The 14,907-nt window shown below is 42.0% G+C and overlaps 1 protein-coding gene across 5 annotated transcripts in view; it reads left to right on the forward strand.

Moving 5' to 3' along the window:
- The window catches only part of LOC118411489 (calmodulin-alpha-like), a 51,286-nt gene that overhangs the window by 7,609 nt on the left and 28,770 nt on the right, over nt 1–14,907 (forward strand). For 3 of the 5 annotated variants that reach the window (XM_035813783.1, XM_035813784.1, XM_035813781.1), the window contains exon 1: nt 7,509–7,770. The exons of 1 other annotated variant lie outside the window; for it this stretch is intronic. In XM_035813783.1, coding sequence (XP_035669676.1) covers nt 7,738–7,770 — 33 coding nt within the window. In that variant the 5' untranslated portion in view covers nt 7,509–7,737. Of the gene's footprint in view, nt 1–5,385; nt 5,550–7,508; nt 7,771–14,907 lie in introns of those variants that run through there. One more of the 5 variants, XM_035813782.1, reaches the window with a different exon arrangement.

A 14,907-nucleotide genomic window follows, 5' to 3' on the forward strand; every position in this document is an offset into this window, starting at 1 on the left:
TTGTTGTTAAGAAATTCGGCTATGAATAAACATGAGTAGTAGGAGAAACTATAAGTGACATGGAGGCGGTAAAACGTTTACAGCGCCAGGCAGGAAGTTGCCAAACGTAATGAAGCTCAGTCTTGTCGTTGATTATGACGAATGTTGGCGTTCAGTGACGCACACAAAGGGTTTGATTACTCCTGATGAAATGAACCTGGCATAATTAATACAGGTTTGATGAAGCTGGGACGCCATATCTGGGCTGCGATGCACCTTACACACTAATGAATCACTCAAGACAGGTTCCGGCACATTTTATTACCTCTGTGAAAGAATTTTACGGGAGGTACGGTTGTTTTTGGTCTGTCGTTCTGCGTGTCTGTCTGTCTGTTTGTTGTGTTTTGCATGTTCTGGTCAATTATAACGTAACACGCTATGAGTAAATTGTGATCATATTTGGTAGGCGAGTAGCTCTTGGAAAGAGTAAGTTCAATGTCGATTTGGGCCTCCTAGTGGCTTTAGTTGGTAGTACAGTACTAGGACCTCCTATATCTATATATTCTGTTCGTTTTAGAAAGCACCGGTTTGTAGTTTTATACAGCCGCTTCATCAGTTACTCCGGTAGTGTAACATCTTGCTATAAACTGCAAATGGATATTGAACGAAATGTGTAAACACGATACCTTGTTGGTCCTTTCGAAAGAAATCGTAATTTTCATATGTCAACAAGCAAAGGCTTCCTGTTTGCTCTCTTCCCCTTTCCGAGCCCTACAACGATAATGCATGAAAGTAATGTGTTGATAGCGAACAATCAAGGCAGCAAATTGTTCCTGAAGCTGATGCGTTTTCTTTAGACGTAACGGCTAACGCAGCAATGAATCCAATATGTATTTTCTTTGATGACATTCTGCATGGCAATTACAAACTTAGAGGACCAGAATAGACGTTCTAATGATTGCAAATACCAAACGTTCAACAACGCCTCATATGAATTTCCCTGTGGGAAGAAATAACCATACAGATTTTCACATTACCTGCTTGCCCCTCGAAGGTGTGCTTTACCAACTGCAAGTGCAATAACGAACAATAACGCAGCATTTGCTTGGGTTTGTCAGTCCGGAATGGAAAAAAGGGTCGTATTAACGAATCAGAATTGAACTGTAAATTCCACGTTGAAGACTTGGAATGGAAGCTTTGCTTGGGCTGCAGATGCGTAGCATCAGGTATCCCGACACAGGGACAAAATCAATAAACTGTTTCGTGTCCCATTCTGCCAACAGAAGTGGTATCAAATCAAATCTACAGGTAGCGTCTTGGACCACAACCTTTAACACCAATGAACTTGTATTTCCAATTCTGTACGTTATAGCAGGAATAACGGCGCAATAATCAAGTGGAAATTAATTTTTTCTCACTGTAAAACTTAAGTAGGTCTCTTATGAAGTTTCTGAGACAGGGTCTTCACATGAAACATTGATTTCGTTCAACTTTAGACACCACTATGTCTACACTGGAAAGCTCTACAGACTAATTTTTGCAATATCATTAAGCCCTGCAACGCTGCTGTCCCCTTAAGGGTTCTTTACTTTATTAAGAACATAGTGCGTTCCCTTTACATTACATCGTTTCTTTAATTTGCGAGGAAGGCCTTCAGGCATTCTTACGGATTGTTCTAGCAGGTAGCAAGGAGAATTAATGAATTGAACAGAATTTGTCTAGAGTAAGTGACACGGTAGCAAAATGGGACATTGTATCGCATAATATGATTTCCCCACCTAATGTTTCTCTCTAACTTGCTTTAGTGATCAATATCCACAAAATGTTGGACAGGTATTGAAAAAATAGAGAGCACTGTAACAGCAAACATGAATCAGTGGCTTATCAATAGCTGTAAGGGTCACATTGTCAGAACACACATACATACAAACAAACAAACAAACACACACACACACGCAATCATTTATCTGTATCTCTTTCTCTCTCTCTCTCGTCTCTATCTATCTATCTATCTATCTATATATATACGAATATATAAATATATATATATATATATGTATGTGTGTGTATGTGTACATATTCACCATCCATATATTCATATATCATTGCAACAATATGCAATAAAATGTCCATGAAATCTTTCTATTTTCTGCTGTTAGCATCCTGTGTATATACCACCGACAGCCTGTACATGATTAGTCTGCCTGTAGCACCGCCAAGCCTGACCTTTAGGCGTTATTACTTTACGAACCTCCTGTGAACGCTGAACTCATCAGGAGATTATTTGTACGCTGGCAGTGAAGGCAACTCACCCTGAAGTGTGTGATTTAATATCACAAAGAGCCCGTAGGCAGGGGAATTAGCTGGAGTATCTGGATTGCTGACTCGTAATTTATCTTGTGCTGCCAATAACGGTATTGTTACGCCTGGTGTCGTAACGACAGTTTGGTAATGCCAGATGTTAGGCATTGCTTTTGAATAGATCCGTCTGGAAAGGAAGAGCTAGATACAGCTCAATGTTCTAATGTGCAATGGTTGAAGTCGATTTAACAACTGCCCTCGCTCTTGAGGAAAACTAAGGAAACCTGTAGAAGAACAAATACAGATATGTCTGCATGATCAAGTTCATCTGAGTTTGTAAATTACCCTGTTGAAAAGGTGAAACTTTTCTCCAACTCAAAAACATTGGCATCACCGGACTTTTCGACTGAATCAATCAGTCTTTTCAGCTGTCTGATCCAATCGCTTACTTTAGGATGCGTGACGTCACCAATGGGTCATATGTTGTCGTATGCCGAGATCGTCTCCCATCCCGGTTGAGACAGGGCTGCGTCCTGATGTAAAAGATATTTAGGCTTAGCTTTGAGACATTCAGTCTTATATTTCCTATCACAGAGGCATGCAGCTTATATAGCATTGTTCTCATGTCCTTAGAGCTGACTTCACTGTCCTTTTTAATCTTCCTCCAACAAATCACTGCCGAGCATTTCAATTTGGGGGGAAAGCCATGGTAACAATTCAAATCGTAATCCACACGAGTGCGTCCTATACTGGACCTTCCATTGAAAGGTTGAGCATACACACTGTGTCTCTGATTGAATAGCGGAGTGAATTAGCTTATCAGCTTTCATTGCGATCAGTGGGGATTCCTGGAATGATGTATGCTGATAAGATGAAGAGGGCAGCTGTGGCCTTCTCATACAGACACAACCAATTTACGAGGTGGTGACTGCTGCGAGAGTCTATTTTGGTGCCAATTTCTTCTCACCAGAAACCGACACGTGGCCGTTATTACTTCCTGTATGGAGCCTGGACAAATATGAAGGAGACCCACAGCGAGGCGCGTTGTCCTCGTATGCTCCGTCGGCGTCACAAATATGTTGAGAAACATTTTCGCGAGCAAGCAACAGCCGTTCATGTTGTCGCAAAATGTGTAACTCGACGCATCATTGGCTGTAAACATACAGGATCAATGGTTAGCGATACTGTGTCTGGACTAAACGGACAAAGGTTCTAACCCAGCCTGTTGTCACTCATCTAACACTACACTGGAAAAATAGTTGTGATTTTTGCTGCTGTGTCATATTCGTCGTACGATCATCGTACGATCGCAAAGTGAGAGCATTCTTGGGACAGTCGTGCGCGCGTCGTACAACTTTAAACTGTCTTGCTACGGAAAGGTCTGTCTCAGCAATCTCCAAGCATTACGGTAGCATAAGATAGTATCAAAATCTGACCGAGGAGTGAAACACACTCTTAGGCCTACTTCACTCCTCTGCCAGCTTTTGATACTATTTCATGCTACCGTAGGATCTGCTTTGAGATTATGTCTCAGAACAGTGACACTGACAGCGGTTAGGTATGTCACAGCCTTCTCGACATCAAAATCGCACGACGACCTACGACGAATGTGACCGGGACTGTACACAGTACATGTTAAACGTTAAGTCGTGGTTCGATCGTACTTGTATCCAATCGTCAGAGCAGTTTCACAGCACGTGGACCTTCCCGAAAAAGATCGCAAAAAGAACGCAGTGCACATGGTATACAGTATGTAGCATATTTCTACGATCAGTTTTCATCTTTCAGATGTCATGCATATGAACAGCTGAATGCACAATGATGATACAAATATACCAATATCAAACGTTGTGTCAACATTCCAACTGACATAAATCATGAAAGTTGTGGAGTATCCTACATGTGATGTTCCGGTTGAAATATATCGTTTGACGTACAGAACGACATCATCGAAATATTAGAAAGTACCACCACATGTGATGGCGGTAAAATACTCTGCCAAAACAAAACAAAGTATTATGCAAATTGATCGAATTCCAACAATTGATTTGATATTTCATAGTGGATTATTTCACACGGACACACCCGGATTCAGACGTGGCCAATGCACTGCCCTAAAGTGCCAATGAACTGTCTACCGAGATAGTATCTATAGATCTATATTCCTCACAAACGAGTTTCAAAGGTCATGGTGTCATATAAAACATCCTGCTATACTCGCCGCCGCCGCCATGTTGGATTGAGTTGTAACTGTCAGAGCAACATGGCAAGGTCGTGTCGAGTTACAAGGTCACAGGCAGTATGACATTGTCGGTGACATGTGATGGCGACTGCTAATTCATGTTACAGGGCGCTGCCCTTACAGGCGTTCAACCGACGGGCATTAGAGGCCGCGTGAGTTAGGGTACAGTGTGCGATAAATATATTGTCCGCCCACCATTATGTAATCATTTCAACACTGACGATATCTGTGCCTGGACATATAGCGTTGCCTGTCGATGACGTTATCGCCTATGGAGTTGATTTAACTTGTTATCATTGTCATTGTATATAACGTTTTGCCGTTTCAATCGTGTTACCAATATCAGTGTCTTTTATTGATGTTATTCATTATTTCTTATTGTTTGTATCTGTTCCATTATCAGTGTTATCTGTTTTCATTTTATTTCCTCAAACCAAAACTTGTCATCGTCATCATCTTGCCTCTCAAGGACAATGCAATGGACATTTCCTTTATCAGCATGAAAGTCCTTGCTTTGTAGATGACCGATATACATGGTCACCCAAATATTGATGTTGGTCCTATTTTTCATTACGTTGACAAAGGCAATGGTGATCATTCGATAACATTCCTTATCTTTATGACATTATTGACTAATATTTCAATCCGCTATGGAAGAGGCCAACAAATTTCCTTGAACATTCTTAGATAATGTACAATATACGTTAACATTTCAAAATAAAAAGCCCCCCTGTATATGTGCTGTCCAAACACCAATAAACCTGACCCACGTAGACACTACCCAACTTAGGTCCCCTGGATCTAAATAAAGAAGTGCTACATACGGTTGATAGTATATATTATGTCATTTGAAGCGGTCGGGTGTAACGTTATAGGGGCGGTAAGGCTGGATTGACTGGTTGTCTGGAGAGAAACGTCAGCCAGATTGATACTGAAGCTTGTAGGTTAATAGGGACAGCGTCTGTTACAGCAGAATTAATCAGTCTAGATGGTACGCTGATGCTCGTCGCAAAGAATGGCTCAGCAGGTAAGTGAAGAATTGGGCGGTTTCTACAAAACGTTTCAGATAGTCATGTAAAGGTTGATCTAACTGCGCACGACGGTAGATAATTTCAAACTAGTCGAGCATGATGGGAATAAAGGGTGTGTCGTGCTAAGTACTGCTAACCATATGACCATATGATCCCTATGTCCTGGTGTATTCAGGTTCAAAGTTATCCTCGCTACTTTCTTGTAGGGACTGTGCACCTCTCGGTTTTCTATGGCCTTTGGGCCACACAAGCAACTATGGCATCGGCTTAGCTTGTCATCTCTGAGTGCTAAGCAGAGTAAGCAGTCTTTTTCATACAGCCAATTCCCGAATGGTTCTAGTCGACGAAAACGTTGTTTCCAGCTTCGTATGTTTTGATAGATAAGAAGTAGCCATGCCCAGGATTGATGTGTTAGAAGATACGTTAGAATCATTATGTGGTGGAACTCGTTGCTTCCAAGTGCAGTAAGGGCATTCTCACGAAATAAATAACATAAAACGCTTGCAGCTTGTGTAAAGTTGCCGTGACGCGCGCAGGTCGATGTTTACTATATAACCAGCTGCTGCCGTACTGCGTATCTGCAAAGCATGTGTACACCGGGTGGTGGTTATTATGGTTATACAGATACAGATACAGATACAGAAGCTGGTGTGTTACGTCGAAGGGCAGATGTACAGGCTATGTAGATACAAGCGAAGATGCTGGTGTGTTACGTCGTAGGGTGGTAATCCTGGCCATACAAATACAGAAAGTGGCAGGTTACACCGAAGGGCGGTATACTGTGTAACCTGTCTCGATGGCTCCTTTCGTTAGTCAGAAGTTCGAATTCGGGTGATGAGGACTCATTTGAATGACTCTCAGCGCGTCAGTAAGCAATATCCACCTTTGAGGGAGGAACTGACAGACCGACCGTAGAAGAGAAACCGAACCACTACGGTCAATGTTCCCAAGTACCATTGCATAACATAGTGATAAATGGTACTGTACAGCAATCGTCTCCTTGGTAATAGGAGCTCCTCCAAATGGTCTTTTAGTCGCCTCCCAGATTACGGCAGTCGCGAGTTGAAAGCCTTGCTATCCCTGCTCTGCTCTTAAGTTGGAATTGTCTGACCGTTGATGCCATCTGTGGTTTAAATGAGCCCCTCTATGAATGCGTGATGACGAGGCGTATGCCATGGCCATGGCGTGGCGATTGAATGACTTCAGTAAAGTCAATACTGTTGTAGTTGCTTTGATCGTATATCGTTAGCCATTCGTGAGAAATGTGTACACCCACTGATGCAAACACAGAACGATGGTGCCAACGATTTCAGTATGCCTGAGGGTCAAATGGGTCATTTAGGCACATTCTAGTTCACTCCATGGAGTGAGTATATAATAGATAAGCTACGAATGTAATCTCCCAACCCATTTCTAGCCAAAGCATAGTCTTATCACAAAACGTTTACATGGAAGAAATGACAATTATGTCAGATTTAATACACCGGCTATTCATTTCTTGACTCTTTCAGTAGTTATTGATAATCACTTTTTAAGGTTCCAAGGCACATCTTTTTAAAAGGTCATATATGTCGGCCAGTTAGGTAAGGAATGGACTCCGTGCCGTGAAGCTCCACAATGTATTGTGTTGTTGAAATTGAGATAAAGACAAAATAGTGAGTGGAAGTGCATATATGAAAGTCATAGGAAACTACTCTTCGACTGGTCTTTAGAGAAAGGGGCAAAGATGATACAGACCATACACCACTTCATTTTGATAAGGACAATAAGGACCGAACTGCCCTTTCCAGCTCAGATTGAGCAAACAACAGGCCTGGATTGGAACTCTCAGGCGACCGCTCCTTCCTGGAGCATGGTGACTAAGCTGACTACAAACTGCGGTACCTTATCGGGATCCAAGTTAATGGGAAGGAATGTCGGGTTCCATCCTCATGGCCAGTGCGACCTGATTAGTACTAGCCTCAGGCTTGCGGGGTGAAAACCCAACGATGACACACTGTCCGGTGGGTCGTTGATAACCAACTTAAGATTCATTCCGGTACCAGAAGTACTAATCCTGACGTGGCACGTCACAGAAACCGCAGCTGGGAGGAGCACATGGTTTATACAGAAAGGTGGACAGTGCACTCTTTGTAACGCCATTCGTCTTGTGAAGTTAGAAGGACGGAGAGATAAGAGGACAAGATGACGAATGCGCTGATGCAGTTCAGGTACTCGGTGGGTCACGATCTGCTTTTAAGTCGTATCCTGAATAAGAATAACATATGTTTGTGTCTTTAGCCGACAGGAAAAGGAAGCTCCTGCCTGTCCGTTTAAGTGGTAGATACTGCTGCTCTTGGTACTATAATCTCCAAGTCTGTGGAACAAAAAAAAACACAGCTAGAAGATTGATGAGCATACAAGACGGGATTGAGTTTGGGTCTGTAGATCACGTTATGGTCGGTGTCAAAGAAAAGTATGAGCTTATTTGTCATGGCAAAACAGCTTTTAAAGTGAAGGACGTTTGAAAGTCGAATTCAGAAGTGGATGCAGTCGAAACATATAACAACAAGATTACCCTTGACAAGGGAAAAAGACGCCCTTTTCGTATAGAAAATCATGTCTGAACAGTCAGAGGAGTTGCTCTTGTCAGAAGATCTTCTCATAGAGAGCCATATGTAACTTTACGTCATCAAGCCTCCATCTTGAATCGTCGTAGTCGCATTACGCATTTTAAACCGGTTAACGCCGAGAACTTTGTTGCGTTCAAACACACGTACGAGAGAGTGGAGTCTGAAATTGGCAACATTAGCGCAAATATATTCTTATCAACTACCAGTGTATAATATTACTAGACTACCAACAGATGCCATTTGCCCCAATGAGGATATAAAGTTTTACCAATATAGTTTCTCGAGCACCATTTTCAGGTTTGAAATGTTAAAAAAACAGCAAGATTATTTTTTTTCTTCTACTTTATGGATCATTTATTACAGGCCTTGAACATTGGTATGTTGACTTGCGTATCAACGTTAACCTGGGCAAAACTGTTCATACTCAATCGCATAGTATATGACAAAAGATACAAGTTTGTTTACAGGGCAGTAGGTACCGAGTCACCTCTAACCAAGGACACCCTAACCCAGCGTTACAATCCGGGTAACGTGTTTGGACAACTCTATGTACGGTAATACAGTGGATTGACCGAAACTGTGGCTCTATTGCGGGAATTTAATTTGATTGCTGCAGATTATCAGGTCAATAATACAGGACATCGTAGGGCCAGGCCAACCTCCTGAACTACATGAGTGCTGGCGTATTGATGATTTCAGTTGAGGTCAACCTATTGCCTTCGTGAATCTCTAGCACACTGTATGTGGTTTGTCAGGAATTTATTTTGTTGTAGCCGCCACGCATCAACCTATGATGCAAGCGAACGATTGATTGATTGATTGATTGATTGATTGATTGATTGAATAGGAGTATATGGTCATGTCGAAGACCATATACAAGAAGATGTGTACTGGGACATGTTTCAAATGTCTAATTGGCATATACTTCTAATGTCTATTGTTTTTGTTTCGAAGGTATATAAGTTGGGGGTATGATTTAAATCTCTTTTGTGTTATAGTTAGAAAACGTTGAATGTCTATCGGGACATGGTTCGAATCTCTTTTGAGATGTGGTTCGAAAGTACGTGTATTTGAAAATAGTTGAAATATATTTCAGTATAGCCAAAAATGCTTTACAGCTGGTAGTAACATTTTAGATGTTTGCGTTTATTCTAAACCCGTCAATAGGCTGTGATGAATTTTGTTGTGAAAGTGGCTGTTTGCGATGCCGAACATCTAAGTTACAAATATTCGATATGCGTGTTCAATCATACCCCTAGCGGAGGGCACTAGTGCCATGTCACTCAGCTATGAACGTCTGTACCACATTTCGTATACATTATGGGTTTTGGAGAACAGACATTCAAAGGCTTTGCCGGTTTAAAGTAACTCTTTTTAATATGTAGAGTGAACATGGCCAACACAAGAAGAACACATCAAGACGACCTATAACGACCCTCGATGTCAGCGCTAAGACTTCTCATTGTGATCTCATCTTCGTGACAATGCCACTTTGTGAAGCTGCAGTGTACCAGCTTGCTGAAGCCTTGGAAGCTATCCCCCAATGGCGTTAACTGGTAAACCCGTATTCTATCGGACAGACCTTGACCTATGGCCTATCCTATCGCCCCACCATGCCCTCTGCCCTCCTTTCCTTCCTCCAGACATGTTTCCATACCCTGTACAGATGACCTTGTACCCAATAGAAGTGCTGTAAGCTTTTATTGGCACAGTAGCAGATGATCCCGCCTGTAATACCAGGGTCAGACTTGCTGAAATGCCGACATTCCGAGCTCAGGCTAAACGCCGATCGATAAGTAGGGTTTCTTCCGTCAGGCCAGTTTCCCTACACATTCTTCGCCTCCTGTATGAAGCGATTGTGCTACAATAACCCACTAAAAGAGTGCCGGCAATGAGATAAGCGTATTAGCTCCGGGTAAAAGCTACGGCGCGTTTATCACCGTAATCCACCCTATAAAGCCTCTTTGTATGATAAATCGTTGATATTGAGATAACCTACTTTGTATGCCGTCCATATCGGAAGTGACGGGACCGTCCTGTGGCAAACCTCAGACAGTCCTCTACAATCAATGATGTCTCTGACTCTGGGACCGTTCGTGACTATCAATGTTTTATCGTAAACGAATTATTTTCGTAGGCACATGTAATAATATCAAGTTTTATTGCAAATTCTTGCCCTTGGGCTAATTGCAGGTAACATAAAAGATTCAAACAGTGTAAAATACAATATCACAAGTGTCTACTCTAGTCTAAAACTAGTAAAAGCTAACTCTAGATCCTGGGTTATTGGGTTCGACTCCTTTTTCGAAGACAGTGGAAGACGAAAGATCCCACCTTTTCTATTATGTGTGGGTATTGTGATGTTAAGGAGAAGAGTTTTCTTTTTGTCATTGAATGTGAGGAAGTTTGGGTGGGATTTGATGACATCTTTGAACAGCTCTTTTCTTTCTTGATTATAATTATTACCTCTTATAAAATGTCTCAATCGATGTCTGGTCTGTAATTTTTTTCGTCGGTTTTCCTGGTATTTCTGAAAAGTGAATGAATTTTGTTACTTTTACTAGTTTCGTGATTGCCTTGTTGAATACAGTCTGTATATTACGCGAACCCTTTAGCTGTAAGCGAGGTAATACTCGGCTGCAGTTCTTAAATGATACCGAATAAGAATAATAGTAAAATATGCGTGATCAGAAAGTCTGTTTAGCTAATTATAACGACATAAGCAAAACAAAACGGCCCGTAAGCGCCTGCATGTCAGAAGGCACTGCATATTTCAAAAGACTCAAATATATATCTAGATGTAGCAACTCTCACAATGAAAAAATGGTTAATACATAAAATGTTGAATTTGTTATTAGACACAATGCTGAAACCCACGATTAACCCTTTCATTCATTGGCCTCCGTCCGTCTAAAGAGACGGTGGGTTTTGGTCATGGTCGATCTTCTTTGGTGGCTGAACATGCCGATTCTGGAGTGACAGTCTCTGCCGCATTCTGCACATATGAAGGTGTTTGTGATGGTAGAGGCTGTCTTCTGACGACGCTGGTCTCTGAGTTGGGATCTGACAGCGTCAGCTTCCTTCACCCCTGCTTTTACAGTCTGTCTCCATGCTGATCGACCAGTTGCTGTTTCTTTCCAAGAGTCTACGTCGATGTTGGCGGGTAACATCTCTTGCACACATCTCTGTATCTCAGGTGTGGGCGACCAGTTGGACGTGAACCGCACTCAAGCTGACCATACAGGAGATCCTTCGGAATACACCCTTTCCCCATACGGCGAACATGTCCCAGATATCTCAGGCGGCGTTCACTGATCATTGCAAATAAGGTCCTGGAGTTGGACCTCTCAAGAACATCAGTGTTGATGACCTTGTCCTGCCATTTGATTCCTAGTATCCGGCGAAGGCACCGCATGTGAAATGCATTGAGCTTTGCTTCTTGTTTGGTTAAACCTACCTGATTAACCCTACCTGATTGTAAAATGACATTTGTAGATTGTAGTAGTGCGAAAGTCACTGTACCTCTTGTTCTTAACCAGGATGGCACCGATGCTATTGCCATGGAGTGTTCTAGGAAGGCAATCAACACACAGTCTGAAGAAAATTCACAATATAGATCTGACCTTGGACGATTTTGATGGACAACCCCAGACTAGACTCATCTCGTCAATACACAAGGTTGTAGATTTTCAGGAGTGTATCAGGCTGCACCTGTGAAGTTTTCTGCACAGCATGGTTCTGTTCTTACCAGCCGATAAACAGTTCCACTCCTTACAAGAACGGTCGATATGGGCGCCAACGTGCATGAGACCAAGAAGGGAGGGGGAGGAAACTGGTATTCTTCAATAATGGTTTCTTGATACAACAAAGGCACTAGGAATTTCGTAAGGTTTTCAACATCTGTAAACACGCAAAGTAAATGCAAATTGTTTTAAGCACATTATCATCATATGAGATTTCACTTCCGTTTCACTATAGTTTTGTTTTAGAATTATAACATTAGCATTAACAGTAAACGGTCTTGAATGTATTAACCAGTATTTGAGCACTGTAAATGGTCGACTCTTCTAAAATATTGGAATTTACCGGGGTCCGATGTATGAACGTATTGATGTATTACTCCTGGTCAAAGGTAGTAAGACGACAGAAGTAACGCCACTGTAATAAAAATGAAGGATGATATTCAGGTCTACATTATATGATCTCTAAAGCAGTTTCACGTCTGCTCCTCCACCCATCAGTGTCGATGTCCCACTGCGAGGCGGCAGGATTACCCTAATGTTACCGACTAATGGTTCAGTACGGCTGCGGGCCCACCCACGTGCACAGGCGGGTGTGATAACGGGGAAGGCGGTGATCTATGGGTTGGTCTTCTGTCATGTTTTCTGTGTAGCGTTCAGATGCAGGTCAAGAATAATATCACGATTCATAAAGTAACGTTGCTCATGTGCATCGAAATTCATTGTGGGTAACATGTCAAAGGTGAAAGCCTCTCCATCGGTCGCAAGGTTTGCAAAACAATGCCCATGCGCGGGTTTCTTGGGGTGTCTTAGAGACTTCACTTTGACATATCTCTCACGAATTGTGAACCTCATACAAAGTGTGTGGAGAGTGAGTGGTGGCCAATTTTGTGATACTTAAAAATGTGCCAGTGAAACTAGGTAACGTTACATACGGATCTTCTGTTCTTATCTTATAGTCTGACATATTACGTTACCTCTTCTGTTGAAGGGTTATTCGTTTGTTGGATGGTATATTTATACAATTGAAACTTGGCCACCTGTACTATTGACCACCGGTGCTCCGTTTGACTGTTTTATGATTGACGTCATCATGAATGGTGACCATCTTTGTCAAGTTCAATGAATGTGTCGTCGAAAATCACAGTTGTTTTTTTCAAGTGGCTATACATCCGGATAAAATTAAATGTAGTTTGATATGTCTTCATCTAATGCGCTACAGGATGAGTGATATCAGCAATAAAAATCACGAGGGCTGTTAACGTTACGCTTTTAAAACTCCAACTCGAAGGAGATTGGGCAGTGATCCAGGTTGCTGGTGGCAACATCCAAATCAAATCCGTGATTTTGATATCTAAGTCGAGTCCGCCATGTTGAAAATATAGTCGAGTCCGCCATGTTGAAATTCGAGTCGGTTGACCATGTTGCCATTCGACTCGTCCGCCATGTTGATCTCTAGCTTGTCCCCATGCACACACACGCTCCACAGAATGGTGCGATGGGCAGCTGTAAGCCACAGCTGATGGACAGATTTGCCACGGCCTGCAGAGTTCGGGTCACGCGGAATATGAATGACGTGAAAACCGGAGGTTCGCTGCTCCAGTAGCTCCTTGGAGGACGGGGAGTTTGTGATCCTGTCTTTCTTACTTACGAATGGCTTCTGGCCAATATGAAAGATAAGAAGCAGCAGAGTACTCTTATTCCTCTGCGTACAGTAGTACTAGCCGTGGCATCGATGCTTTCTGACCAAGATGAATCGATAACAGGATATGCAATAAAGCAGGCTAGAGTACTTTGCCTCTAACTGTATAATTAGAATTTAGAGGCAAAGAAATCGCTATATGGCTGGCTTTCGTGCTCTTGCTTTGGTTTTCCTATTTACAGAAGTTGACATTTAGGAAAAAGGCAACGTATTGTAGATGCTATAGAATGATTGACTTATGTGAGTAGGTCTTCGCTACGTAGTCGTCTCTGCCTTTGTACATGTACATGTAGTTTGGCTGTTCTTTTTGTCCGTAGAAATCTATGGTCTTTTTAAAACCTTCATTTCTGATTGCAAAAACTCTATGGTCTTAGGGTTTATTTTTGCAAGGGATGAGAATCAAGAATATTGCAGTAACTTCCGAGTTCAGTTACCCCTGATTCGGAGTAAGGGCTTTAATGCAAGCCATTTCTGTTTAAGATATTAGTCCCATGGCTACTTGCGTATGCCGTCGCCACTCCGCATACCAAAGCAGATCTAGACTCGTATTTGGGGCCGATGCCTTGAGGCTGTCATTTGTATGACCTGCATTCTTGCCATCCCTAGGTCAGGTCATCTGTATCTTTGGGAAAGCGTTTCTCTGTTCCGGAAACATGGTCGATAATGTAGACGGAGTTGAAGTATTCAAACGGTGCTAACGTTGTTCTATTATGTAATATAATCAGTCAGGGGAATACGAATGTACATGTCAATAAGAGGTGATGTTTGGTATAATTGTAACTTCTTGGCCTTTGGATAAGGTTGACAAATTGTTATTTAGAGCGATTGTTTGCCTTCAGAATAACATTGGCATGGTTCCATGTGTTAAGTGGTGTTGTCTATCTGCTGCCGTTTTGAAATTCTCGTACAACCAGACTATGGTTTTTACTACATTCATTGTTCACCGTGTCTTGCGGAGAAAGGAAAATGCACTGCATACAGTTGCACTTGCCGAATAGGGTAGTAAGCTCTCAGAAAACTAGAGCTACCTTTGCTCGTTTTTTCTCAATAAACTTAATAAAGGAGAGATTTCATAGATGACCTGCTCTTTCTACCAGTGCAATTGAATGGGGTTCATGCGAGTAAGTAAGATGAAATGGACCTCGAATTTTCTCTCCGAGATAAAGTCTGCAGTAAGCCCTGTAGCTATTAGCAAAGCAACATAGACTAGCGTGGATTAGGTGTAGTGTGTCTGTATGATAGGTTAGTGCTTTAGCCTATAGGGTTTTCAGTTTTCACTCCATTTCAGGAAACATCAACG

Source organism: Branchiostoma floridae, chromosome 3, assembly GCF_000003815.2.
Source record: "Branchiostoma floridae strain S238N-H82 chromosome 3, Bfl_VNyyK, whole genome shotgun sequence".
Taxonomy (NCBI): domain Eukaryota; kingdom Metazoa; phylum Chordata; class Leptocardii; order Amphioxiformes; family Branchiostomatidae; genus Branchiostoma; species Branchiostoma floridae.